Source organism: Pristis pectinata, chromosome 28 (assembly GCF_009764475.1).
Source record: "Pristis pectinata isolate sPriPec2 chromosome 28, sPriPec2.1.pri, whole genome shotgun sequence".
In the NCBI taxonomy this organism is placed as follows: Eukaryota; Metazoa; Chordata; class Chondrichthyes; order Rhinopristiformes; family Pristidae; genus Pristis; species Pristis pectinata.
The window spans coordinates 24,121,531-24,149,105 of record NC_067432.1 but is presented as its reverse complement, the minus strand read 5'-3'; the positions used below and the strand labels follow the sequence as shown (position 1 = coordinate 24,149,105).

Sequence of the window (27,575 nt, the reverse complement as noted above, 5' to 3'; positions counted from 1 at the left end):
GGCCTGCTGAGTATTTTCAGCATTTTCTGTTTTTGTTTTAGCCTAACCCATTGTTATTGTTGACAGGATCATCCACTGTACCTGGGTCTATCCAGTTCACCACTACCCTCCATTCTTTGGATATTATTTTTTCAACGTCATGCTCGTTATCCTTCAGATACTTCACATTTTCTGGGCGTACCTCATCCTGCGGATGCTCGCAAAGTTTCTCTATAGCAAGGTAAGTTGTTTTGTATCACCTTTAGGATGTGGAGGCTTTGCAATGGGTATAGAAGAGGTTCACCAGGATGCTGACTGGATTAGGGAGAAGTAGCTATAATGAGAGTTTAGGCAAACTTGGGTTGTTTTCTCCGGAGCATTGGAGGCTGAGGGGAGACCTGATAGAGGTTTATAAAATTATGAGAGGTGCAGTTAGGGTTGACGGTCAGAATCTTTCTCCCCAAGGTAGAAATGTGAAATACTGAAGGACATTCACTTAACATGAGAGGGGAAAGTTTAAAGGAAATGTGAGGGGCAAGTTTTGTTTTTACACAGTGGTAGGTTCCTAGGACAGGCTATCAGGGGTAGTGGTGGAAGCAGGTACGATAGTGGTGTTTAGAGAGGCGTATGGATCTGCAGGGATATGGATCATGTGCAGGCAGAAGGGATTTAGCTTAATTTGCAGTTGTGTTTGGCACAAACATGATGAGCCAAGTGGCCTCTTCCTGTGGTGTACTGTTCTACGTTCTATGTAATAATGTATGGAATCCACTGTATATCACCCACAAATGCTTTACACACACAGACGTGCACACACCCTCTTTTATGTGCACACTGCCTTGTTGCACGCGCGTGCGCACACAATCTTTCTCACTGGCACACAAACACAACCCAATGCACTTGGACACATTAATGCTGACTAATATACAGATTAACTTAAGTTATTTCCAGTACAACTTAAGTTATTTCCAGTTTTCTTCTAGTTGACTTCCTTGCACACTTACAGATTTCAGCCTTTTATCACAGAACATGCATGCCATGTGTCAGTCGTTGTGTGCATTTGTTTAGAGCATTGCTGGGAGTAACTGGCACACATTATTCCAATTCAAATCAGTCATTAGTCAGTGCCAGAGTCCCAGAAGAACCACGTTCTAACAGCACTGCATTTGGTGAAGCAGTGAGATAAAAAGCCACTCGCATATTGACGAGGAGCATTGTCTCTGGGGGTGGGACCAAAGTTTTCCAAGTCAATGGTGACCTTACACTTGTACCCAATCCTGTGCAGCCTCAGTTATTGTTGGGTTCCAATGGGACATTGCGCTGATATACTTTGTGCTGTTCAGAAACTTGTGGACCACCATTTGTAATACTGCCACCATTTGTAATACTTGGCACTACACAGCAGTGCGAGACAAAGCCCGTGCCAGAACCATTGGGCAAATGCAATGCAACAGGTCAGAAATGGGGTCACTGGTGAACTTGGAAACCTCATCCATCTTTACAGATGATCTTGCTCATATGGATCACACCCTGAAGTTTGAGGTTCCCCAGATAATGGCAGAGACTTTCGGGAGGCTCAGTCCAGCAGGGGGCCCATTACAATCCACCATCTCACCCCAGACTAGAGGCGTCATGCACATTCATCTGGTGGTTTGTATGAATTGATACAGATCTGCAGGTGGGAAGGGTTTCACTATGGTAGGGCCTCGCCTTTTGGGAAACTACTTATTCAGTAGGTCAGATCAAGTGTTGGAATGATAGATGAAGGTTCAGCATTGACTTGGGCTTCATCCATCAAGTCCCTCTATCTGACTTTCCAATTAGTTTGTCAGCAACAGTTCAGGGCCAAAGGGAAGGGTGTCCCTCTGGTATGAGGGAAGCGGCTGTTAAATGTACATCTTACCTGCCGGACATGGGGCCACTGACAAAACTGTACCACTTGTATAAGGGTAGTGGAAGGCTGGCTTAGCCACGGGCCACCTGTCATTTAATGGGATCATCCACGATGTCTGTGCCATCTGCAAAATTATTCAAATCAGTTAACTTAATCAGTCCCATGAGAGAGGGTGTTGCAGAATGTACTGATCCATTTACTGTTAGACTTCCCCTTCACTCTCACCAGCCAACGAATGCTCGGCACTTCAATGATAGAACTGATTAACAACGTCATTAAATAACGAATCAAAATGAAACACCGCAGCAATATTCATAACAACCTCTCACCCTCGTGCTTGTCCTTTGTGGCTGCCTTCCTTCTCAGTTTTCTTGCCCTTCTTGCTTTCACTGTACCTGGTGGAAGGCTGCTCCCTCATGTAATAGGAAGGTGAAGATGTCTTTGATGAATGATAATTATGGACAGAAAGGCCAGCTACTATTTGCTGGTGTGGGCATTTCTCCTCTTTGTTGCTGCTTTGCTTGAACAGGGCCTGAAATGTAGACTGTTCATTTCCCTCCATAGATGCTGCCTGACCTGCTGAGTTCCTCCAGCATTTTGTGTGTTGCTCCAGATTCCCAGCTTCTGCAGAACCTCTTGTGTCTTTTGTGATTTGCTCGTTCTGTGTTTACTGATTGGCCATGAAGTATTCAGGGGAGCTAGCCTGAAGTCAAATGGCCTTCTCTTCCTCACGTTGATTCATCACACAGGTCCGTAATCGGTGCAGACTTGCCTCTTCTGACTCCGGGTACTGCATACCCAATTGAAACTTTTTCAGGGAGCCATGGATATGATATTGCCCAGAGAAACAGGAGGATGGCTATGTACATCAGCACCTGCAGAGCTATTTGCAAACTCTTTTCCAAGAATTCTCTCACCTCTTGTGTGTCTGGGATCCAGGCTGTGTCACAGCAGTCTGAGTGTTCACCAGAGATAATCTGACTGGTTTTAGGACCTGCAGTTTTCAGGATACTGTTGCATAATCCCTTGGAATTGTTTTTGCTCAGCTATAGGAAGGACATGCATAAATGCAAGCACAGTGGATATCTGACAGACAGGGAGTGTCCTAAAACATCAAAGACAAAAGAAGTGACAAAATATATTAGAATAATATTCAAAACGGAATCAAATCTAACACACAAAAATTAAATGTGTTAAGAAAAACGGAATGGGAAAAGTTAATTTTATCCCATGGATGTAGCTGAGCCCATAATGAATTCTGAGTGAATAGTAGATGTTAACCAGACATTTTAACTCTTTTTTTTACACCAACAAGGCTGAGGTACCTGGTTCAGTCCCTTCTTCATTCAGAACCTTTCAAGCTTTCTGCCTTTAACTGTGTATTTATGGGGTTTGTACTTGGAGGATATACTCCCTAAAACCACTACAAGATAAATACCCCAATAACACATGTTAGGAGTATCCCATGTGCTGCTGGGTATATGCCCCAATAATACGCTACATATTAAAGGGTACACTTCTGTTATTAAATGTTTTTGCCTTAACTAAACATGGAAGTTCCACTAGCGTCAAACATGCTTGTGTTGGATGTTTCCATATTCTTTACAACATAGGAGCCATTTTGGCCCGTCAAGTCTATTCTTCCACATTCCCATCAACTCCCCTCAGATTCTACCACTCACCTACACATTAGGGACAATTTACAGTGGCCAAATAATTTACCAACCCTCATGTATTGTGGATGTGTGAGGAGACCAGGGTACCCAGGGGAAGCCTCCCAGGGTCACAGGGAGAATGTGCAAACTCTGTGTACACACACACACACACACACACACACACACACACACACACACACACACACACACACACACACACACACACACACACACACACACACACACACAGTTGGTGCTCTATCAGCTATGCCACTGTGTTGCTGACTCACCCCAAGCAATGTCAGAAGATGTTTGCTAGTGTGTTGCATAGCACACATGCCAATTGGTATAAAGTCACACCAGCTCACCATAGACATACCCAATAAGAAGTTTACCTGTGAACAGTCAGCAAAAACTCAGGGTCAACTTTTGAATTTCTAAACTCCACCTGCAGCAGGTTGAGAAATTTGCTGTTTGATTAGTGAAGCTGATATGATTACATCTGCAAACCCTTCAAATATTAGGAATCCATAGCTCCAGCAGATTCAAAGAATTTTTTTTTTTTTTTTTTTTTTTTTTACTGCCTTTCCTGACCTCAAAGAAACCCCAAAGCAATTTTCAGCCAGTGGAATACTTCAACACGTATCGTCATGGTTATACTTGGGGAGCAAAGGAACGCAGCAAGAAACTCTTAGTGTGGATCTAGTTGTCTGGACCAGTAAGGAGTTGATGAACTCAGTGGTTGGAATTGCTTCTGTACATTTTATTCTCATTCCTTTTTTTATTTCTTGGTCTTGTCAGGAAGTATGGACTAGAAATGTCTAATTTTCTTTTAAGACAGGGTTTTGTGTAGAATGCAGTATTGTACAGTGCTATTTCCAGCAATGCAAGACCCCTGGACAGTGAACTCTGAGAATCTTACAACTCCGTAAATTCTTCTGATGATTTCATTCACACATACAAAATAGGAACAGGGTAGACCACTCTGCCCTTTGAACCCACTGCATCACTTAATAAGATCACCGCTGTGCTGCTTAACGTCAACTCCCCATCTTGTCCAATCACCTTGACCTTCCACCCTCCTTGTTTATCAAGAATCCATCTCCCTCTGCCTTAAACAAAAACAAAGGCTTTACTTCCGCCGCCCTTTAAGGAAGAGAGTTGAAAGAGTTAGGACTAGGGAAAATATTTTGCCTCTTCTCCTCCTCAAATGGACCCTTATGTCAAATAATGACCCCTCATTTTCCCATAAGAGGAAATATCCTCTCCATACCCACCCGGTCAAGATCCCTCAGGATCTTGAGGGGATCATTGAAGTTGCCTCTCACTCTTTTACAAGCCTAGCTTGTCCAGTCTTTCCTCGTGAGGCAACCAACCCATCCCAGGCATGAATGTATTAAACCTTTTCTTAGTTGGTTTGAACACATGAACCTCATTCCTGAAATAAGGAAACACAGTAGTCCAGATATGTCCTCACCATAACTGAAGCATAACCTCCCTGCTCTTGTATTTAATCCCCCATCAATAAGCCCTGACATTCTGTTAATTTTCCAAAATACTTGCTGTACCCAGACATTAGACCTTTGTGAATCATGCACTTTGAACCCTCAACATCTCAGAGCTGTGCAATCTCTCATCACTTACGTAATATGTTTTCATTTTTATTGTCAAAATGGGCAATTTCACAATATCCCATATTACTAGATCCTTGTCCACTCACTTAAGCTGTCTGTGTTTGTAGACTCTTTCTATATTCCTCACAACTTACTTTCCTACTTGCTATTTAACAACAACACTTCCAGTGCCTTCATCCAAGTCATTTATATGAATTGTAAAAAGTCAAAGGTCTCTTTGGCATACCACTTCTTGCATCCTGCCAACCAGTATAAGGTCCATTTGTGCCCACTCTGTTTCCTATAAGCCAACCTATCTTGTGTCTACACTGAAATGTTACCCCCTACACCGTGAGCTTTTATTTTCCACAGTCACCTGATAGGTGACACCTTATCAAATGCCATATGGAAGTCCAAGTATAGTACATCCAGTACCCCTTTATCCACAGCATATCACTCTTCAAAGAATTAATCAAACATGATTTCCCTTTCTCTAAACTGTGTTGACTTTGCCTGATTACCCTCAGTTTTTCTAAGTGTCCACTGCATCATCTTTACTAATGACTTCTAACATTTTCCCTCTGACAGATGTTAAGCTAATTGAGAAAAGATAACCTGCTGTTGCTTGTGTTCAGGAGGTGTGGACATCAGTGAAAATATACATTTGTTGTCCATTCTAATTACCCCTGAACTAAGGAGAGGTTAAAGAGTCAACTACTCGGTGGGGCTGGGCTCACGTACAAGACAGCAGATTTCCTTCCATGAAGGACGTCAGTGAATCACGTGAACTTTTACATTTCTGAGATTTGTTCTGTACAAATTTCACCTTTTTGCTTAATTACTCAATTTTAAATTCGCAGCTGCGGTGGGAGAAGTTGAACTCGTGTCTTTGGATCAATAGTCCAGGCCTCTGACTGCTAGTCCAGTAACTTAACCATGATCCCTGCAAACAATATTCAGCTGTATTAGCTGGTCCCCACTCCTGACTTGAACAGAACACAGAGAAGTATGTTCTGTGTCTAAGTAAGACAGAGCTCTGATCCCTAACTCTTACCCATACCCTTCACATTCAGGTGATCAATGGAGCAGAAACCTTATTATGCATTGTCTTTCTATAGGAATAAGGGGCCTTCGACTGACAAAGCTAAACAGTGGTGCAACTCTTGCCTTGACCTTGTATATGTTGATGATCTTATGTTCACTGCTAGTTCAGGATATCTACCAGACAGATAAACAAGTGTATTAGCTCAGTGACCGGCAGTGCAGACAGCGAAGAGGTAAAATTCCACAGTAAGGGCATCATTACACAAGAAGGACTTGGACAGCGGTTCCTGCTCGTGAGCTGAACACAGACTGGGATCAGCCCATATTGTGAAGGAAGCCCTCCTGGTTTTCCTTCACTGTGCCCAGCTGATACAATTAGGGTATATTAATGGATTAGGCATGTTATTGGACTCGTATACAGATCTCACCAAGACAGATTAGGAATTCAGAAATAAAAGGCTTGTACCATTGAGAGTGACTGTGATGCTGTTGGATTTTTGTAAAAACCTATTTGGTTCAATAATAGGTTTTTACAAAAACTTATTCACAAAAACATCCTTAGGGGAGCAAACCTCTCTCCTCGCCTGATCTGGCCTTCACATGACTCCAGTCATGCACCAAGCTGTTGACTCATACGCCTGAAATAGCCCAGTTGTACCAAGCTTCAAACCTATACCCCAAGAATGAACTTAACAAAATCTTCTAACTTTTTTTTCATTGCAACCACTCTAAGCCTGAGGCAGATTGTTAGAAAAATCAACGAACATCCCAAACTGACAGCTGTTGCCATCAAATCTCAGAAAACCTCTGAGAATTTTATTCTTTAAAACTTTATAAAACTTTAAAAAGTTTATTTATACAGCACAGTAACAGGCTCTTCTGGCCCAACGAGTCCACGCCACCCAATTACACCCACATTAACCTACTAATGTGTACGTCTTGGAATGTGGGAGGAATATCCAGAGGAAACCCATGCAGTCACAGGGAGAACGTACAAACTCCTAATAGGCAGCGGCCAGAATTGAACCCCGATTGCCTGCGCTGTTATAGCGTTACGCTAACTGCTACACTTCCGTGCCACCCTAAACATTCATCACTTAACATTTAGTACCAACCTTTAAATGTGTCCTTCATTTTATCTTGTGCACCTCTCTTGGATATGTGTTGATTCCATTTGGGGTAAAGTTCCATGCAAGCTCAGTAACCAGGGTACAATTCCAAGGACATAAGATCTTGGTCTTTCACCCAATCTGATACTTTTCAATGAAAGCAAAACCTTGTAGATTCTAGAAGTGTGATATAGAATAGGAAATACTCACAGTTAGTAGCAGAGGGAGAAATTCTGGGAAGAGAGTCACAGAAGGATGCAGCATGGAAACTGGCCCTTTTTGGCACTGAGAACACACCAACCATCAAGCACCATGTTTACACTAAACCTGTCTAACCTGTTTTATTCTTTCCCCCATTCCCATCAACTTCCCTGTCTCAACCACCCAAAAGTCTACCACTCATCCACACATGAAGGACAATTTAGACTATCCAATAACTTCCCACCCTTGCATATCTTTGGATGTGGGCGTAAACTGGAGCACCCGGTGGAAACCCACACAATTACAGGAAGAATGTGCAAATTCCACACACCAGAGGTCGGAATTGAATGCGGGCAGCTGGAGCCATGAGTCAGTGGCTCTGTACCAGTGTACTGTCCAGCTTTCAGGTTATTTGGAGTTTAGGAGAACAAGACAAAGGATTCTGACGGGGATTGAGGGCCAGGTTCTAGCAGGCTGTTTCAGTGAGGTGTATAGCCCAGAACCTCATTCCACAGTCTCGGGATAAGGGATCATCAGGCTGGGGTGAGAAAACATTTCTTAATGCGGAGAGTTGTAAGCTTGGAATTTCTACTTCATAATGCTTAAGATGCAGAGATGTTGAGTATATTTAAAGCCTGATTTATTTGCTTTAAACTTTTGACTCCTTTTAGTACTTGAGCTTTTATTAGTATTCATCAGAATTGTGTAAGAGGAGGAAGAAAGGGGGAGGACCCTTCAGCTGGACATGAAGGGTCTCGATCCGGAACGTCAACTATCCATTTCCCTCCGCGGATGCTGCCTGACCCGCTGAGTTCCTCCAGCATCTTGTTTGTTGCTCCTTCTTTCCACATCTCTGCTGTCGAAGTCCCTCGTGATCTTGTATCTTTCAGTAAAGTCCCCTCTTGCTGTTCTGAGCTCCAGCAGATACAAGCCTTTGGGTTTGGGGTGTTGGTCGCTGTGCTGCACAGGCATATTTACTGCCTTTTAGTCTGTGTGGGACTGGAACTCTCAATCTGACTTGTGAGGGATGTATTTACTAAACTGGACAACACCTTACACATTCCAGCTCTGGATGGGTGATGGCAGTCACAAGGGCATCATCTTTATGGCTGGCTTTTCCTTAATACTGACAGCTCTCTTGCTGCTTTTGGCAGCTGGCACTAGTTTCATCAGCTGAGACTAGTTTGTAGCCTCAACACAGCAGATCAGGTGGTGATTCTAACCACAAGGCAGAGTTCTGAGACAAGTCATTAATCCAAATGTTCATTATCAAAATAAACCCATGTTAGTGATGTACAGTGATCTTGGATTATCAGAGTCGGGCTCTATTTACTTATATCCTGGACAGGATACTTATATACATTGTTGACTTGAGTTCTGCTTTATTATTGGAACTGTCATAATCTGCTGGTTTCAGAAAGCAAGGACACACCGAAGAGGGAGAGCACAAGGACCAACCGCTTGGTCTTGGCATAAGCAGCAGTCCATCATCTGCCCATGGTCAATGTAAAGCAATCAATATTTGGATAAAGGGCCAGAAGAGCAATGATGTTGCATCATCCATGGATAAATTCTTGATGTACAATTACAATGCCAAAGACCAAATCGCACTTCATCTCCCCAGCTTCTCTCGGCCATGGTTCAAACTGTCACGGCTTGGTGGATTTCAGACGGTCAAGCATAAGGCAAACCTCTCTGATCACTGCAGCCCTACATTTACACAATCCTTAGTGCACCATTTGGAAATAAATACCTAACTGGATGAACTGTTTCCTCCAAGTTCAATTATTTTTCAAAACTTAAAATGTTCACATAGATGAAAAGAAAATGTAATGTGCTGTAGATTTTTCACAGAACCATAATCTTGGTGTGGCACAGAAGGAGGCCATTCAGCTCTGTCTCTCTCTCTGAGTGGAGCAATTCCATCAGTGATGTCCCTCGCTCTTTCTCCATGACCCTGCAACTTATCCCTCCTCAAGAGCCGATACAGTTCCTTTTGAAGACACTGATAGATTCTGTTTCCACCTGCACCAAGGCAGTGAATTCCAGATTCTAACTTCTCTCTGACTAAAATAGCATTTCTCTTCTTGTATCTTTCATCCAAGATTTTAAATCCATCTCCGCTGAAGTTTGAACCCTTCACTAGTGGGAACAACTTCTCCCATTTACCCTTTGTAAATCAGTCATAATCTTCTCTGCCTTTTGTCAAATCTCCTCTCAACCTTTACCCCAGGGGCACTGTCCCCAGCTTTTCCAGTCTAAACTCGTAGCTGAAATCTCTTAACCATGGAACCATTAATGAGTCCTTTCCGTGCCCCTTCTCGGACCTTCACGACCTCCCTGAAGAGTGGTGACTATACTGGGATGCAATACTCCAGTTGTGACCTATCTGGTAATTTGTACAGATCCAGCAAAACTCTACCCCACCACCGTCCCCTTTACTTTGTATCCCACACCCATGTGCTTCTCTAGCCACTCTCTCAATGTGCCCTGTCACTTTGGAAGATTAATGCAGATGTATACCCAGACCCCTGTACCAGTTACTTCATGTTATCTCTGCTTGTTCTTTCTGTCACCTGCCAGTCTATTACAATCTCCTCACTGAGTGACACATGCCCAAGCTTTATGTCATCTGCAAATTTTGAAATTTTACCTGACCCACTATAGTCCTACATGTGTAAATGTGAGACTACAATGATGGTGTAAATGTGGTGTGATAGTAATTGTGTAAATGTGGGCCTATGGTGATATGTTGAAAGAGTCAATGGTACCAGTGTTGATCCCTCGGGCACCAGGGGTCTACCAGCCTGAAAAACAATGATATATCTGCTCTTAAACTTAGTTGGTGAGCTATTAATCCATGGGCCTCAGTTTTGCGAACCAGTCCTTTCTGTGGAACTTTATCAAACGCCTGAAAGTCCATGTTGACAATATCTACTGCATTCCCTTCAACCTCTTCTGTTACCTCATTGTAGAATTCAATAGGTTACTCAGACCTTTTACAAATCCCTGCTGCCTCTCCTTTATCAACTCTGATTTCTCCAAGTGTCCATTATCACTTCCCTTCCGAGGATGCTGGCAGCAGTGTCTTGGAGAGGAATCTCCTTACATTAAGCAAGCAGGTCTGTTGATGGTATTCCTACAGAAAGCAACCACCATGCGGAAGGACCAGAGAACCAAGAAAGGAGTATTGTGTACAGTTATGAGTTTTGCAGAGATTTAAGAGTTTCAAGATGCAGGGAAGTTACCCCGCCTACTCATGCTCAATGGTTGCGGGATGTTACATCATACCTGAATCTCGAGAAGATTCGTTGTTCAGTTTTTGAATCTAAGTTAGACTTCCAAACCTTGTGGGGACCTTCTTCGAATTATTTGCAAAATCTCTGATTTGGTGACTAAAACACAGATATTGGCTGACACCGTTACGTTTTTAAGGGTTTTTCCTTTTTTTTTCCATCAAACAGCTTCGGTTTTTGGTAGTGGGAGTAGATTTTTTTATAATAAAATATTTCAATTTTTTTCCTTTATTAACTAACTATTACATGTGATTATTAAGTTAGAGTATTGTGATCTTAAGTATGAATGAATACACTGTATTCAGTAGTATTTTTACTCTTTCTTGATGCATGTACTTTTATCATGGATTTAATAAAAATATTGTAAAGAAAGAATTTCAAGATGCAATGTGATATCATGTTGTTTAGAAATGTGCTGTCTTGTAGTTGGTCCATTAAACAGAGCAACATTGTTTGTCTTTCAGCTGGATGGAGACGATCGCAGTGACAAGGAGGAGTGTGAGGAGAGCGATGAAGATGAGGGCATGAAGAATGGCACTGGTGCCAGAGGCAGTCTGTCAGTTAACAGCCAGCACGCTCACTGAGGCTGGGAGAGCTCAGCCCTGGCCGGACAGTGTGGACATGTTCAGAACTGGGAGTGGCACCTGTGGAGCAGTCTTTGGCAATAAGTCTCACACTGTCAGTGGACCTAAGGGAAAGCAAGTGTTACCTTCTGTCATTTTTGAGGACCACCAGCTTCGGAGCTACACGAGAAGCTGCTCTGAGTGGAAAATCTACAAGTATTTACCTTTAATACCAGGGTCAAGGACCAATGTTGGCAGGCAGAATCCACTAGCACCTGCCTGTTGGCAAGGTGTAACTCACAGGGAATTGTGAGCCAGGCTTTCTAAGAGTTGAACCCATTCACAAAATTGGCCCTTCTATCCAATTTCTTTCTGTTCTATATGAAATAGAGTAATAACGCACAGAAACAAGCCCTTCGGCCCACTGAATCCATACCGACCATCTGCACTACCGACCCATTTACACTAATCCTACACTAATTCTATTTTATTCTGCCAACAATCCCTTCAACCTCCACCATGCTCCCACCCCCTGATTCACTAACATTGTGCTCATCAGATGCTCAAGACATTTTACAGTATTCTAGAGTAATTCACGTCCTATTCATTCACCTCCCAACACACCCAGAGACCATGGCCTCTCGCACTTGTAACCTACCAATAGAGGATAATGAGTTTGCCAGCTTTTTAAAAAGTGATTAGTCCTTTCTTATTGTAAGTCATTACTTGTACCAGTAACCACCCCTCTTCCAGTCTCTAAGCTTTACAGCAAGTGGACTGTGAGAATAAGCCCATCAATTTTCATCCACTCATTGTAGTCTTAGAAATGGCCTTGTTGTGCAATATTTATGCTGACATTTCAAACAGGAGCTGGGTTCTGAGTCAAATAACAATGCCAAGTATAAAAATATTAAATACTTCTCACCTCTTAAGGTAGCATTTCTGAATCAAGACTTGCATTTATGTAGCACCTTTCACAACCTCAGGGCATCCCAAAGAGTGTTACAGTCAATGCAGTATTCTAAAATATACTTGCTGTTGTAACCTAGGAAAATACGCACAGCGATATGTGCCTGGCATTCTGTATTTGTTGGTTGGAAGAGGAATGTTCCCAAGGGCTTCATAATTAGATAGTATAATTAATCTATTAAACACAAATAATTCCTCAGGAAATTGGAGCTTTGGCTCATTAAGCCGATGAACCTGTTATGGAGATGTTAATTTGCGATTTAAAGCTCATTTAGATACTCTCCAGTATTATAGCAATCACTGTATTTCAAAATTACTTCTCTGATTATAGACTGTTTTAAGAAGAAAAGGAGGAGGGGAGCATTCAGCTCCTCACCCCTGCGCCACCATTCGATAGATCATGACTGATTTTTTACCTCAGTGCCACCTTTCTCCACTAACACCATGTCCTTTGCTTTCCTTACTATATGTACATAAATTTATTGATCTTTTTCTTGAGTATACTCAGCAACTGAGCTTCCACAGCTCCCCAAGGAGAATTCCAAAAGTTCACTACCCTCTAGGTGAAGAAATTTCTTCTCATCTCAGTCCTGAATGATTGAACTCTTATTATGAGACTGTGACCTGGGGTTCTGCATTTCCCAGTCAAGTGAAACCTCATCTCTGCTTCTACCACGTAAAACCCTGTAAGAATTACATACGTTTTAATGAGATCACCTCTCATTCTTCTAAAAGGCTACCCTGCTTACTCTTTCCTCATAGGACAATGCCCATCCCAGGAATCAATCTGGTGGGCCTCCATTTCTCTCCCTCTATTACAAATACATCCTTCCTTGGACAGGAAGACCAAAACTGTAAACTGTATTCCACATGTGGTCTCACCAGGAGTTGAGATAATTGCAATAAAATATCATTATTCTTGTCCTCTAATCCTCTTGCAATGAAGGCCAACACATTGTTTGCCTTCCTGATTGCTGTATCTGCAAGCTAATTTTTGGTGATGTGTTCCAGGACACAGAGGCCCTTCTGAACATCAACACCTTGCAAACTCTCACCGCAGAAAGAAAAGCCTGCCTTTCTATTTTACCCATCAAGTGGATGACCTCTTTTTTTCCCCACATTATATTTGATCTGTCATGCCCTCACCTCTTCACTTAACCTGTCTATATTCTCCTGTAGCCCTTCTGCCAACCCACGCTGCCATCCAGCTTAATATCATAGCAAACTTGGATATATTACTCTTGATCCCCTCACCAAATTATTGCTGTAGATTGTGAAGAACCAGGAACCCAGTGGCACACCACTAGTCATAGCCTCCCAACTCAAATGACCCCTTTCATCCTACTTTCTACTTCTTGTGCATTAACCAACCCTTAACCCAAGTCAGTTTCCTCCCCCAATCCCATATGCTCTAATTTTGTTCAGTAATCTTTTGTTGGGTACAGTATTGACCATCTTCTGAAAATCCAAATAAACCACATGCATTAATTTCCCCTCTTCTATGTTGCTAGCCACAGCTTCAAAAAAGCTCGGGATTTGTCAAAGTCCATATCGATTCTACTAGGGGCCACGTTACCACTTCTGTAGTAATTGATACCAGTATTTGCCCTACTACTGATGTCAGGGAAACAAGTTTGTATTTCCCTGTTTGGTCTCCCTCCTTTCTTAAATTAGTTCATATTTGCTACTTCCAAACTGACAGACACTGGCTATTGTTACCCTTCTTGCATTATCATATTTGACTTTTGCCTTAACTTTCTAAATTTCCCCTCACCAGAAACTCCTTCCCACTCCATCCTCCATCGCCCTATTACTTTGTTTCAAGCCACTTCAACAGCTCTAACTAGATTTGCCAACCAGATTCAAGTGAAGTCCGCTCCAATGGAACAGATCCCTCTTTCTCCAGTACAGTGTCAGTGTCCAATCAATTCAAATCCAGTTGACCGATCTCAATCTTTAAGATGCACATTCAACCCTCTGATTTTATTTGCCTTATGCAAATTAGGACATGATATAGGTAGTAATCCAGATATTAGCATCTTTGTAGTTATATATTTTAATTTGGATTCTAGCTGTCGCTCCTTCAGCAGAACTTCCTCCTTTATCCCATCAATGCCAATATCGATGACAACAACTTCCTGGGCAAACTGAGGAGCAATCCTTATCCCTGGCACCAGCCAGGCAGCACAGCCTCTGGGACTCACACTTGTGGCTGTAGAGAGTGGTATCCTTTCCCCTCACTACCACCCCCATCACAACTACAATTCTTCTCACTCCCCCAATATGAAAAGCCCCGTGTAACACAGTGCTCTGGTCAGTTTGCTTATCCTCCCTGCGTTCCCTGTTTTTGTCCACAGAGATCGCATGAACCTCATATCTGTCAGAATTTTGCAAGCTCTTCCAATTCTGCCTTCTGAATCCTCATGCCTACATCACTTGTAGTCACACCCTTCTGAGCCTCTTGACTGACCAATTCTGTAGACACAATCTAACGAGTGTGACTGCCTCCTCGAACAAAGTGCCCAGGTCACCCTCTCTCCCTCCACTCTGATGTAGTTGTTGTCCCCAAATCTCACTCTAGCTCATCAACTAGTTTGTCGAGCTGCAGACACGGTTGCCAGCACAGTCCTTTCTGTCACCTCCCACAATACATCACCTGCTGTGCCATACCTGTATAAATTTAATTAACCTTCCTCTAATTCTTTAGGTACAAGTTATGTCATTACCTTTAGCTCACTGAAGTCTCTCTTTCATCAAAATCATTTGTAGACTCTGCTAAATCAGTGCTAAAAAACTTAGCAGAACCCACAGAGTTTTTGGGATTTCCTAAAGTACCATTTTAAATGTCAAACCCGCATTCCCTTGCTGAGGATATAAAGTGCTGTCAGGCTTGAGATGAGGCTCGTTTAGAACAACCCACAGAGGGAGCAGAAAAAAACAATGTTTCACACACAGACTCAATATCTAGTTCCAATTGTATGAAACTGGGATTATTTACTAAACCAGTTGAGTGATTCCCAGTAGCTGCGCTAGTCAGTGTGTGGTGACTGGTGATCTGTTGATTATCAGACAGTGCTGCCATGTGAAATACTTCTGCCACATTTTATTCCTTTGAGTAATCCCATTTTATTTATCATGGCTGTCGTTACATCTGATCTCAGTGTTGCCCTGCATCAACCAACAGTACTGACACCTGTAGGAAGACGTCTCTATGTCCACATCCTGACCCGGAATCTCAGCAGAGCCCAGTCTCCCAAAATCCAAGCCAAACAATTCTGTACTTTTATCATTTTTCAAACCTAAAACTTGGTTACAATGAAATTCTGAGCAGCATTCAGTCAGGAATAATCCAGGCGGATTGTTAATTGTTCTGGTGGCTGTTCTGTGTAAATCCTTAGATGAAGGGTCATTGATCTGAAATGCTGACTCTGTTTCTCGGTATATAGACACTTACTGACCTGCTGAGCAGTTCCAGCATTCTCTGTTTTGACTCCTCAGACACATTTCTTCTGATTTCTTGAGGGTCTTTACACCGTTTCAGTAGGACAGCTCCTGCATACAGCTGCTGTGTCTGCACTGCTGAGTGTCAAGGCATAGTATCTGGTTAACACTAGGATTAGAGACATTGCTGCTTCAATTGGTTAATTACCATTACCAGGAATTCTGCTCTGGCATCTGACTCAGAATCCCTAATATAAACACATTAACAATTATGGGCAGCATTTATATGATCGAACAAGGCATCAAATATTTATTTAAAAAAGACATTTGGAAGCCATAATGGAGTAGAAAATATGAGCTATCAAGTTGCAACTGAGAGACTGGGATTTGACAGGAAGAGATGCTTTGAACAGCTATCCTTCATTCTGTCACCTCTCAGTTTCAACCCACAGCACTGCTATTCCAACTCTTAAGTCTGATCTCACCTGTTCCCAGTAGCAACAGTATGCATGATTTGAGCTGTCACACAGTGAGCCAATGAGTTCAACAGTTGAATGATGGCCGTGTTGACTGGTCTGATCTGAGCCTTGTCCATCATATGCAGTTAGAGGATAGCCAAGCTGTGGCTGGATAAGGAATGAAGTTCTGACCAGTGGCTTTTCCAACAGCCATTGCCCCCACTTCTGGCATGGAGGACTGTGAGGGAATTTAAATTGTCCGAGTTTTGGAGGACCATTCGTAATATTACGCAGTGAGAGCTTCTATATCTCATCCTTTGTTAGATGATTACTTGGGGACTGTGCCCCTACTTGGTTCCCCCTTGTACATGTTCCATCAGGCATGTACTCTGGGTGAGTGAAGCCCTTGTATTACCTATTGGGTTAACCCATTATACAGTAAAACACCACTGCCTAATATTTTCATATTTTGCTGACTCTGCACTTTTTTTGCATTACCTTGTCATACTGTAAATGTTCAGTTAAATATGTGCTCTCATGCATTAAGGTCAGTTGAGAATATTCTGTGTATAGGAATGTGAGAACTAAAATGACTGTTGTTATGAATCTTGTTTACAATAAAAACATTTGATTGTTGAAAAGTAGCTGGAAATCTGAAATTAAAGTGGAATGTGCTGGAAACACTCGGCATATCAGGCAGCATCTAGAGAGAAAAACTGAGCTAATGTTTTAACCCAGTTACCCTTTAACAGTTGCATTAATTGGTCATTGAGCATGTATGTCAATGTGAGTGTTAGACTGCATGTGAAAATGTGTAGACAAATATATGTACAAGAGAGGGTGTTTCAGTGTGTGAGAGTAGATGTACTGTATGTGTATTTGAGAGGTGTGTATATGAACATGTGTGACTCAGGAAAGTGTGTGTGTGTGTATAAAATGCATGATCATGTGCAGGAGGGAGGTTGAGATTAGACAGCATGGTGCTATTTTAGTCTGTGTAACGGGTGCTTGCTTGGTTGCAATACTATAATGTGGGGGCCAGATCTGACCTACTCTCACTGTTTGCTGCTGGAGTCCACGAATGTTGTCATCCCGTAAATGCTCTTATAGTTTGCCAACCCAGCCTGTCCCTCAGGCACTTCCCTCCAATCTTCATTCCTGACCCTGGTCACCTCTTCACCTGGTCCTCAATCCCCCTTCCAAGCCACCCTGGCCCTGTTGTCCATCAGACCCATCCCCACCTACTGACCCAATCCAATGGCATGATCTACCACCCCTCTGCCTCACCACCTACACCCCAGCTGATGTCCTGCACCCTGGTTATTTCCTCTGTTGGCTTCCTTCAATCAAATTTGGTTTCTTTCACCCCAAACTGATTTTTCCCCATCTTGATTTCTCCACCTCTCACCTTTTCTCAACCGTTGGACGTTCTCTGCTTCTCTTTCACTTTGTCCAGTTTCTTTCCCTATTGGCTTGCAGACACAGCAGTAACTCAATGGACCAAACCAGTGTAGGGATACCATAGTAAAACTCCAGAACTTTGGAAAATCTGCCAGTCTGGCACTGCCAGACTATTGGACGCTAGTCCTGTTAATACATCAACATACTTTTATTTCGCTTTTGTTTTAAATAGATTTTACATAGTATAAATTTTCCAGTGAACCAGCATTGAAAAGGAGTGCAGAAAATAGGATGCCAGCAAGTTTAAAGGGAGCTTAGGAAATAGAATCAGACAAGTTTAGAGGGAGCAAGGGATCAGGACCAAGTCAGTTTAAAGTGGGAACAGGAACAGAACCCCTGTGAATTTAAAGGGTGTAAGGGAATTTAAAGGGAGCCTGGGAAATGGAACCAGGTGAGCCAGATACTGGAGCACCTGGATTTCCAAAATAACAGACAAGAGATTATTGGAGTTTTACTGTACATCAAATGCAGGATACATTGTAGTGTAAAAAGCACAATTGTAGGCTCCATTAGAGTATAGAAAGCAGTATGTAGGTATAAGTTGGAAAGGCCGTGTGCAAACAAACTCTGTGGGGAACATACAAGTGTAAAACTCATCCAGATCAAGTTTTTGCTCAGCTTTCTTGGTTTGGACCTAAATTTCCATCTTTATATATTTCAAATATGAATTGGTTTTAATCAGCTGCATCAGTGTGTACAAATACTCTCAGGTATTCTTGAACCCTTTTCAAAATGTACCATGTAGTTTATGTAGGCATGCAAAAAGCATTAAGAATGCAAATACATTATTTACTAGTGTGCAAGAATTAGATGAGTTTGACAGTTGTTTAATACAAGTCTTCAATTGCTAGTACAGGTAACACTGGAGTGAAAAATAAGTTATATTGCTTGTTGTTTCATTAATTGTTTTGTAGAAAAGTATCTGAAGAGCAAGTGCTGACAGCCTTTCTCCCAGGACATTATCTGAAGCCATGGCTTCCCTGCAGAATTTTATTACCAAGAACAATTTTAACCCATGCCAAAACTTGGGTACAGATTGGTACTGTAGAAAGCACCGAGTGTGAATCAGCTATGTTTGCTGGGATCTTTGATGGTTTGTAAGAATTCCATATGTAGCAACAAGAGGTGGCAATCTCACCTTCCCCTTCCACAAGAGCTCAGTCAAAAAAATTCAAGGCTATATTTGGAAAGCCAAAACAAATACTGTATTTTATTTAGAATACTATTTGATTTATACTAAGAGAGCATCGTCGCTGCTCCTTCTGTCCAGCATTTACAGAATAAAAACAAAGTAGAGGTTTCTAATTTTATTGCACATATTCCTGGTGTACAATAAGCTGTGAATTGCCAAAAGCAGTTCTGACACTAAATGTACAAATTAAAGAGTTTCCTCAGGAAACCAGCAGAAGATATAAAATGAATTTCCTGCAAGAATCCCTTGTACATTAGAATGAAAAGTATTTTCAATCTGAAATACAAACACTTCAATATTATTTTCTTGGAATTAATCTATGCAGCATAGTAGTAAATGTCATTTCTCAGTCATTTCATAAAATTACACAGTCATAATTTACAACAAAGCCTACAAGTCTAAGTTAATAACCTATGTATCACAACGCCAGGCTACTTTCTCATAGAACAAGCATTCCAGAGTATTAACACTTGCTTCGGCTTCAAAGTTCAGTTTACTAAGCTATCATTTAAACTATCCCATTTTGGTTACCTTGGTAGCTAGAATGTCAACAAAGCTGTGACTGAGATAGAGAGAGGTTTAAAAAAAAAATCACCTGATTTATCAAAAACTAAAGCCTGTTGAAAATTAACCCATAGTGAACTAAATTTAAATTCATAGCAAACTCCTGACGACAAATTAGCAACAAATTGTTCTCTGGTACATTCTTCATAAAATGGCAGAATTTACAATGGTACCTTCCATCTTGGACAAAGGCTCTCAAAGATTCACTTTGGGCAATGCCCTGAGCTTGGCCACATTGGGTGATGTCTGAGTCCAACTCAAATTTCAATCTCCAGCTGATGGTCTAAGGACAGTGATAGTTTCCTGAGGATAATGACAATGCACCTTTGATGGATCAAAGGACAAGAAGGAATTTCAATGCTGCTCCTGAGAACATAACTATTGCTACGAAGGCCTTGAGGACAATGGATTTGGTTTGTCAATGGCCAAGTAAAATCAATGCACAAGTTTTGAGAACAATAACCTAATGATAAGATAGCCCCATGGAAAATGAGCAGGATCCTACGACAATCCCAAGGGTAATAAGCCAACTTCTACAACGGCTCAGAGAGTATTTTAGCTAATGCTACATCTGAAACAATTGGGGAAAATGTATTTGGCACTTTAAGAATTGTGAATTAATAAAGGAAGGCCGTCATGAATGAGATAGAGGTAAATCAGGTTTCAACTTTTGATTGAACTTTTAAAGAGGTAATAGATAAGGTTGGTAAAGGGAATGGAAGCGATGCTGACTACAGCAATTTTCAGAAATCGCTTGAAAAGCTAGTAAGAAAAGAAAACTTTTTATCAGTCTCTGCTCATGTGGCAGTTTTTTGTTGGGTCATAAATTCAAGTCTGATGTCTGGATCAGCTGATTTCCCTGGCAACACTTGGTACTTCCACTGCATCTGCCACCCAAGAACTAGCAAGACCCAAGTTTGTTTAACAGGGCATTCATAGGGGGCGCAGCGAGACAACTGATTCATTGCTCCCCATTAGCAAACTTGATGCCCATGATGTAAAAAGAACAAATCTTGGTGCCTGGAACGCTCTGCCAGGGGTGGTGGTAGATGCAGACACAATAGTGGCATTTAAGAGGCATTTAGACAGGCACATGAACATGCAGGGGCTGGAGAAATATGGACCATGAGCAGGCAGATCGGTTTAGTTTATTTTGGTATCACAGTCAGCACAGACATTGTGGGCCAAAGGGCCTGTTCCTGTGCTGCACAATGGTCTCAAGAAAATATACATTAGACCATTATGTTATTGCAAAGAATTCTAGCTACACACTTTAGGAAAGACGTGAAAGACTGAGAAAGGATGCAGTAAATATCTACTAAATTGGTGCGAGGGATTCAGCTAAACAGTTATATTGAAGCTGGATCTTTACAGTCAGATTATTAACAAATCCTGGTTCATTACTCAACACGAAATCCTGCAAAGCAGGGAAGAGGATGCTGGGGATGGAGAACTTACTGATGGATGGAAAGCAGTCCAGCTTCTTCAAGAAGGTCACTTAAATTTAAAAAATATTCTCAAGTCAGGCTGAAGTGGAGTAATGGAGAGAGAATCAGGTATCAAATTATATTTGACTACGAACATTTACCAAAACAATGTAATTTGTCAACTATCACAACACATTAATGCAAAGTTGCCAGTGAGAGGGCTCAGCAATGAATGACCATCTTAAAAGTAGCTTTGGACTTTATCCATTACTGTTTGCAGTTAGCTTACAGAATGCAGCAAACACACCAGTGGCATTATGACATCACAATATATTATGGAAAAGTGTATCCTTCCTCTAAGGAACTCTTTTCTTCCAATAAAAATAATTAAAGCCAAACAAGTTTAGTTATGGGTAACACAAAATTGTTTACAGCTAAACTATTAGCTTATAAATAACCAAAGTTACACACTTAAGCTTTCAAATCCTGGCTTTATATTTGGAACTGTAAACAGAACCAGTAGCAAATCAAAAGTTAATAACTATACAAAGTAATGTGCACATTTAATAGTTTTGTAATAACTTCAAAATAGTGGCAAAATTTTAAATAAATGATTTAAAATATTTTCAATTAAAGATATCATATCAAGTACAAAAAGAAACAGCCCTATATAACAATTTCACATACCTTAGTAAAATACAAGCCCAGTATCAAGAACTAGAATGTATCTGGACCACAGACAAGATGGAGATGAGGCATTTAACTGGTCCAATGTCATATCAAAGAATGAGTTGAAGTAAAATTGGGTTGACCTAAATAGAATTGATGCAAGAGCTAAATCAAGGAATACTTGCATTCTCAGTTGGTTATTTATGCATGGCTTGGAGTGTACATCATTAACTAGGTTGAAGATTGTCCAACATTGCCCACAAACCACGGCTGTTAAGCACATACCTTCTGGGGATTGAATTCATTAGTAATAAACAAATATAAACTGACATCTCAACATCTGTACTATAAAGAAACACCTTCCTTTAAAAAAAAGGCACCACTGACACTTCTTCAAAAAAAAAATCAAGAGTTCTCAGCGCAGTGCCTTCATGTGGAAAATTACTTTTCTTCGAGGGCAACGGTTACAACTGCTCTTCATTCACATTGTCAACTCTGGCTCTGTGCACTTCAAGTTCCTCAGCACTCACCATGGCCGGGTCGATTGCAGCATAACGTGTACCATGGAACTGCCGCAAGTGGATCTGAAAACAGAGGCCAAACTTTACAGATGCTGAAGTTAAACACCTGGATACATTCTATCTTTACTGGCTGAAATTACTGTGGTGTTCAACATGTAATAATGTTTTTAGAATATTAAACAAATTACACCAAATCCAAATCTAATACAAATAAATGCAATGCTGCTCCTGGGTTTAGGAGTAGCTATTAAAGTAGCGCCAAAATATCTTGCAGATAGTAGATACTGTGCCATATTGTGATGGTGGTGGAGGTAACTTTTGACACTTACCTGTACATAAAGGTTAACTTCAGCACTCCGACACAAATAGGGAAAGTTACCACCGGTTTTAAGATGTGCCCGCCTTGCATTTGGATATAGTTTATACATTTCTTCTTTGGCATCTTGAGAAAGTGCACTATGGTCAAAGACCTAAAATAGGCGATAGAACACACACCTTGAATTGCCCACATAAAGTATTCCTCTAGAAGTATTCATTGGGCATATGAAAGTGATGATTGTTGAGGGAAGGGTAGGACTAATTAGGGGCCAAAGACTTGGCTCAAGTTCCAAATAAATTTTGCACTTACCTTTGTTGGGAAAAAAGACACAAGGGAATTATTAGTGAATAAATGACACTTGATCGCTAACCTTCCATCACTTCACTGATGACAGAGAGACTGTTGGGTGCTTACTACCTAGATCTGATGCATATTGCTTTTTATAGGTCATTTCTGATATATTGCCCAGTAGATTAGTGTTGCAGCTATACTACAACAGCTTTGGTTAAGATCCAGCTACTTGTGGGGCACAAGTCCTCAGCACTACACCTGGAGTGGTGTCAATGCCCACAGGATATGTTGTGTCCAGTGCATTCAGCCTCTTCTCAATATCAAATACAGTGAATGAAACTGATTGATGACTAGCCTTTATGATGCTAAGGTCTTCCAATCAGCCCTTGCGGCTGAGGATGCTTGCAAGCACTCCAGTCTTGCGTTCTGCACAGACATGATGGTCTGGTCATTGTTAAGAATGGGGAATGTCATGGAGACATTGCTTTCTGAAAATTATTTATTTTTCCAACTGTTTAACTGGATGTTACAATATGACAGAGCTTAGACCTGACGTATCACTTCCGCATTCCACTTCTTGGACTTTAAATGCCCTGAAGTTATTAAAACCTCCAAATAATGTATGTTTTGTTTTCTCCTTTTCCAAAATAATGGCAATGGAGATAATGGAGGTATGAAGATAGGCTTTCAGGTGGAGTGTGATAGAAGTCCCACAGAAAACAAAAACTGGCCCACATTCAATCATACGAATTAAGAGCACAATTAAGCTCATCAGCTTGCTCTGCCATTTAGTAAGATCACATCTGACCTCACTGAAAACTCAACTTTGCATTCCCGGCTATCTGCAGCAATATTTCACCCCACCCTTGCTCATCAAGAATTGACCTACATCTGCCTTAAAAATATTTAAACACTGTGCTTTCAACACCTTTTGAAGAGAGTTACAAAGACACAACCTAATGAGAGAAAAATGTGCATCTGTCTTAATTGGGCAACCCCGTATTTTCAAAGAATAACACCTAACTCTAGATTCTCTCATGATAGGAAATAGCCTCTCCACATCCTCAGTATCCTTAAATGTTTCAGTCATGTGCCCTCTTATTCTAAAGATCAGCAGACATAAGCCTAGCCTGACCAACAGTCTGCCCATTCCAGATATTAGTCTGGTAAACCTTGTCTGATCTGCTTCCATCAGATCAATATACTTCCTTAAAAATAGGAGTCCAATATTGTACATAGGATACTGATGGGACCATATCTAGACTATTATGTAACGGAAGCACAAGTTCCTTATTTCTGTATTCATTCCCCCCGCAATAAATAACATTCTGTTAGCTTTTCTAATTACTTGCTGAATCCACATACTAACCTGTACACATATGAGGAATGGCAAATGGAGTTTAATGCAGATTGGTATGAGGTGTTGCATTTTAGAAAGGTAGGACTATCAAATTAAACAGATGGGCCCTAGGGAGTGTTGTAGAATGGAGGGACCTTGGAGTTCAGGTGAATGGTTCCTTGAAAGTGGTGTCACAGGTAGACAGGGTGGGACGCTAGTGTTCATCAGTTAGGGCACTAAGTATAGAAGTTGGGAGGTTATGTTGCAGGTGTTCAGGATGCCGATGAGGCTGCACTTTTTGAGTTTTGTATTCAGTTTTAGTAACCCTGTTACAAGAAAGGTGTTATTAAGCTGGAAAAAGTGCAGAAAAGATTTACAAGGATGTTGCCAGGAATCAAGGGATTGAATTATAAGGAGAGGCTGGACAGGCTAGGACTGTCTTCCGTGGAGCACAGGAGACCAAGGGGTGATCTTATAAAGCTGTATAAAATCATGAGGGGCATAGATAGGGTGAATGCACTCAGACTTTTTCCCCAGGGTTGGGGAATCAAGAGCTATTGGGCGTACGTTTAAGGTGAGAGGGGAAAGACTTATTAGGAACTTGAGGGGCAATTTTTTCTTTCGCTGAAACACAGCGGGTGGTATGTATATGGAATGAGCTGCCATAAAAATGTTTGAGAGGGGTACAATAACAACTTAAAAAGACAGTTGCATAGGTACATGGATAGGAAAGCTTTAGAAGGATATGGGCCAAACACTGGCAAATAGGACTAGCTTGAATAGGCATTTGGTCCGCATGGACCAGTTGGGCCAAAGGGCCTGTTTCCATGCTCGTTGACTAACCTTTTATAAATCATTCAGTGGGACACTCAGATCCTTCTGCATTTCAGAACTCTGCAGTCTCTCACCATTTATTTTTCCTGCTAAAATGGACAACGACAAATTTTCCCAGATTATACTTCATTTACCAGATCCTTGCATTCAATCTACCCTTACACCTTTGTAGACTCGGTCCTTTTCACAACTTCTTTTCCTACCTACCTGAGTGTCATCAGCAAATTTAACATCTATACTTTCGGAGTCTTTATCCAAGTCATTTATACAAAATGTAAAAAGTTGTTGCTCCATCAGCAACCTGTGGCACTGTATTTGTTGCATCTTGCTGAACAGAAAAAGGCCCACTTATGCCTATTGTTTACTGTTGGCCAATCAACCTTCTGTACACAGCGATATCTTACCTCCCACACCATGAACTTTATTTTCTGAAATAAACTTTGACATGGTACCTTACCAAATGCTTTGGAAATCTAACTATATTATATGAATTACTTCCTCTTTATCCTCTGAACATTGCTCCTTTGAAGAATTCTAATAAATTGGTCAACAGATTTCTCTTTCACAAAACCCATGCTGATTTTGCCTGATTACTTTCAATTTTCTACGTCCCCTATCATATCATCTTTAACCTCAGCTTCTAACATTTTCCCCCTTGGCAAATGTAATCTTAACTGGCCTGCATTTTCCTCCTCGGCAAATGTAATCTTAACTGGCCTGCATTTTCCTCCTCTCTGCTTCCCTCCCTTTTTGAATAAAGAACTTACACTTGCTATTTTCCAATCTAATGGAATCTTCCCCAATTTCTAAATTAAAACCAACACATTAACCATCTCACTGGCGATTCTTTTAGGACCATAGGATGAAGTCCATCAGGACAGCAGTCAGTCCACAGCTCCTACAGTTTGCCACGCACCACTACCCAGTTGACTGTAATTTTTCTAAGTTCTTCTTTACCTCCCTATTCCTGATTTACAGCCAGTTTTAAGATGCATCTTCTGATGCAAAATGCCTAATTCATTTGCCATCTGCTTATTTTCCATTAATAATTCTCCATTTTTTTTCTTTTAAATCCAATACTATCTTTAACTTCTTTAGTTAATCACAGGTCTCCTTGGAATTTCTCTTTCTTCCTGGCATGATCTATTCTGTGTATTCTGAAGGATCGTCTTAAATGCCCAAGAGCGCATCTCAATTGACCAATCCCTTAATCTAATTTACCAGTTCACTCTAGCTAGTTCTGCTTTGAACAAAATTGAATTCCATGATTTAAAAAAAAGGGACTGGCAGCCTGGATACTGGCTGAGGGGCAAAGTGGAGACCAAAATAGGCTGCTTGTTTTTCAAAATGGACGGAAGTATACAATGGTGTTCCTGTAAAGTTAGTAATCAGTGCATTAATCCTTTAGATTAATTAATGACCCATACTTAGGTACACAGGTCACAATTCCAAAATGAAATCTGGGAAATATAATAGTAGCAAACTTCAGGAGTACAGAGACAGACTGCTGAAATGGCAGAAAACATTTAATGCTCTGATATAATTCTAGTGCCCATGTTGGCCTGTACTTTTAGAAGTTTTATCCATTCAGGTGTTCACCAAGGTACTGTTTAAATGTGGTTAGGGTTTCTGTCTACATTCCCCTTTCATGCATTGAACTCCATTCATTGTTATTGACCTCTCCGCTAAGGGAAATAGACCATTTTTGTTTACCCTATCAAGGCCTCTCATAATTTTATACACAACATTTAAGTTTCCCCAGAGCTTAGGTGTTGTCTCCTCACAACTAATTCTCTGCACTCCTCCTCATGCTATCACATCCTTCCTGCAGTGCGGTGGCCAGAAAGGTACACAATATTCAAGCTGCTGGCTAGCTGGTGTTGCTTCTATTTCTGGTACAACCTCCCTGATCTTGTATTCTATGCTTCAGCCATTACAGGCAGGTATGCTGCATGGCTTAACAGTCTTATGACCGCCCTGCCACCATTAGAGCATGTGTGCTCAAATCTCTGAAGTCCTTCCATCCCTCTAAACTTCTACCATTACTTGCATTTCCCTTGCTCTCCCCAAGTACATTAGCTCACAGCTCGCTGGGGTAAACTCTATTTGCCACTTTGGTACCCCCTTAATCTGTCCACTGGTATTTTCCTGTATACAAGTTCCTCGCTACCAACCACAATACCAATTTTGTTATTAGCAATTTTTTTTTAAATGTCTCCTACAGTTTAAAGCATAAGGGATCTAGTAATGAGCCCTGCAGAACACCACTGCATACATCCCTAAAATTCCAACCAAACATTACCCTTTGCTTTCTGACATGAAGTCACGTTTAATCCAACCTTTCCCTTGGATCCCAAGAACTTCTATTTTCTTGCTATTGATGCTTGGCATGTGACATCTTAGAAAAATGAGCCAGCAAGTACAAAATTTAAAAAAATGCAGGTTTAAAAGGGATACTCAGGGACACAAACTTGATAAGAAATTGGTAGGACAAATTATTAAAACTATTGAGTCTGGCTTTTTTTTTGTAACAGAGGCAAATAGTGCACAGACAAGGAAGTTGTAGTTAATCTTAAACAACAGTAGAATATTTTCTCTCTCTAGGAACTCCAGGGGTTCAAAGCCATGGAGAGGGTGAAAAAAATTGTTAGAATGCGAGCAAGGATGAAAGCCTTAAGTAGAAAAGGCGAAAAACTGGGACTGTTTTCATTAGAACAAGGAAAGTTGAGTGGAAGT

At 41.1% G+C, this 27,575-nt stretch overlaps 2 protein-coding genes across 10 annotated transcripts in view; one reads left to right on the top strand and one right to left on the bottom strand.

Annotated features, from left to right (window-relative positions):
• Window positions 1–16,866, top strand: part of cers3a (ceramide synthase 3a) — a 65,425-nt gene extending 48,559 nt beyond the window's left edge. For 6 of the 7 annotated variants that reach the window (XM_052040493.1, XM_052040499.1, XM_052040494.1 and 3 more), the window contains exons 10-11: window positions 67–220; window positions 11,256–16,866. In XM_052040493.1, coding sequence (XP_051896453.1) covers window positions 67–220; window positions 11,256–11,375 — 274 coding nt within the window. In that variant the 3' untranslated portion in view covers window positions 11,376–16,866. Of the gene's footprint in view, window positions 1–66; window positions 221–8,912; window positions 9,242–11,255 lie in introns of those variants that run through there. The other variant, XM_052040500.1, reaches the window with a different exon arrangement.
• A 1,999-nt stretch (window positions 16,867–18,865) lies between these two features.
• Window positions 18,866–27,575, bottom strand: part of spg21 (SPG21 abhydrolase domain containing, maspardin) — a 37,069-nt gene continuing 28,359 nt past the window's right edge. For all 3 annotated transcript variants that reach the window (XM_052040640.1, XM_052040639.1, XM_052040641.1), the window contains exons 9-10: window positions 22,386–22,526; window positions 18,866–22,119 (exon numbers count right to left, since the gene is read on the bottom strand). In XM_052040640.1, coding sequence (XP_051896600.1) covers window positions 22,000–22,119; window positions 22,386–22,526 — 261 coding nt within the window. In that variant the 3' untranslated portion in view covers window positions 18,866–21,999. The remainder of the gene's footprint in view (window positions 22,120–22,385; window positions 22,527–27,575) is intronic.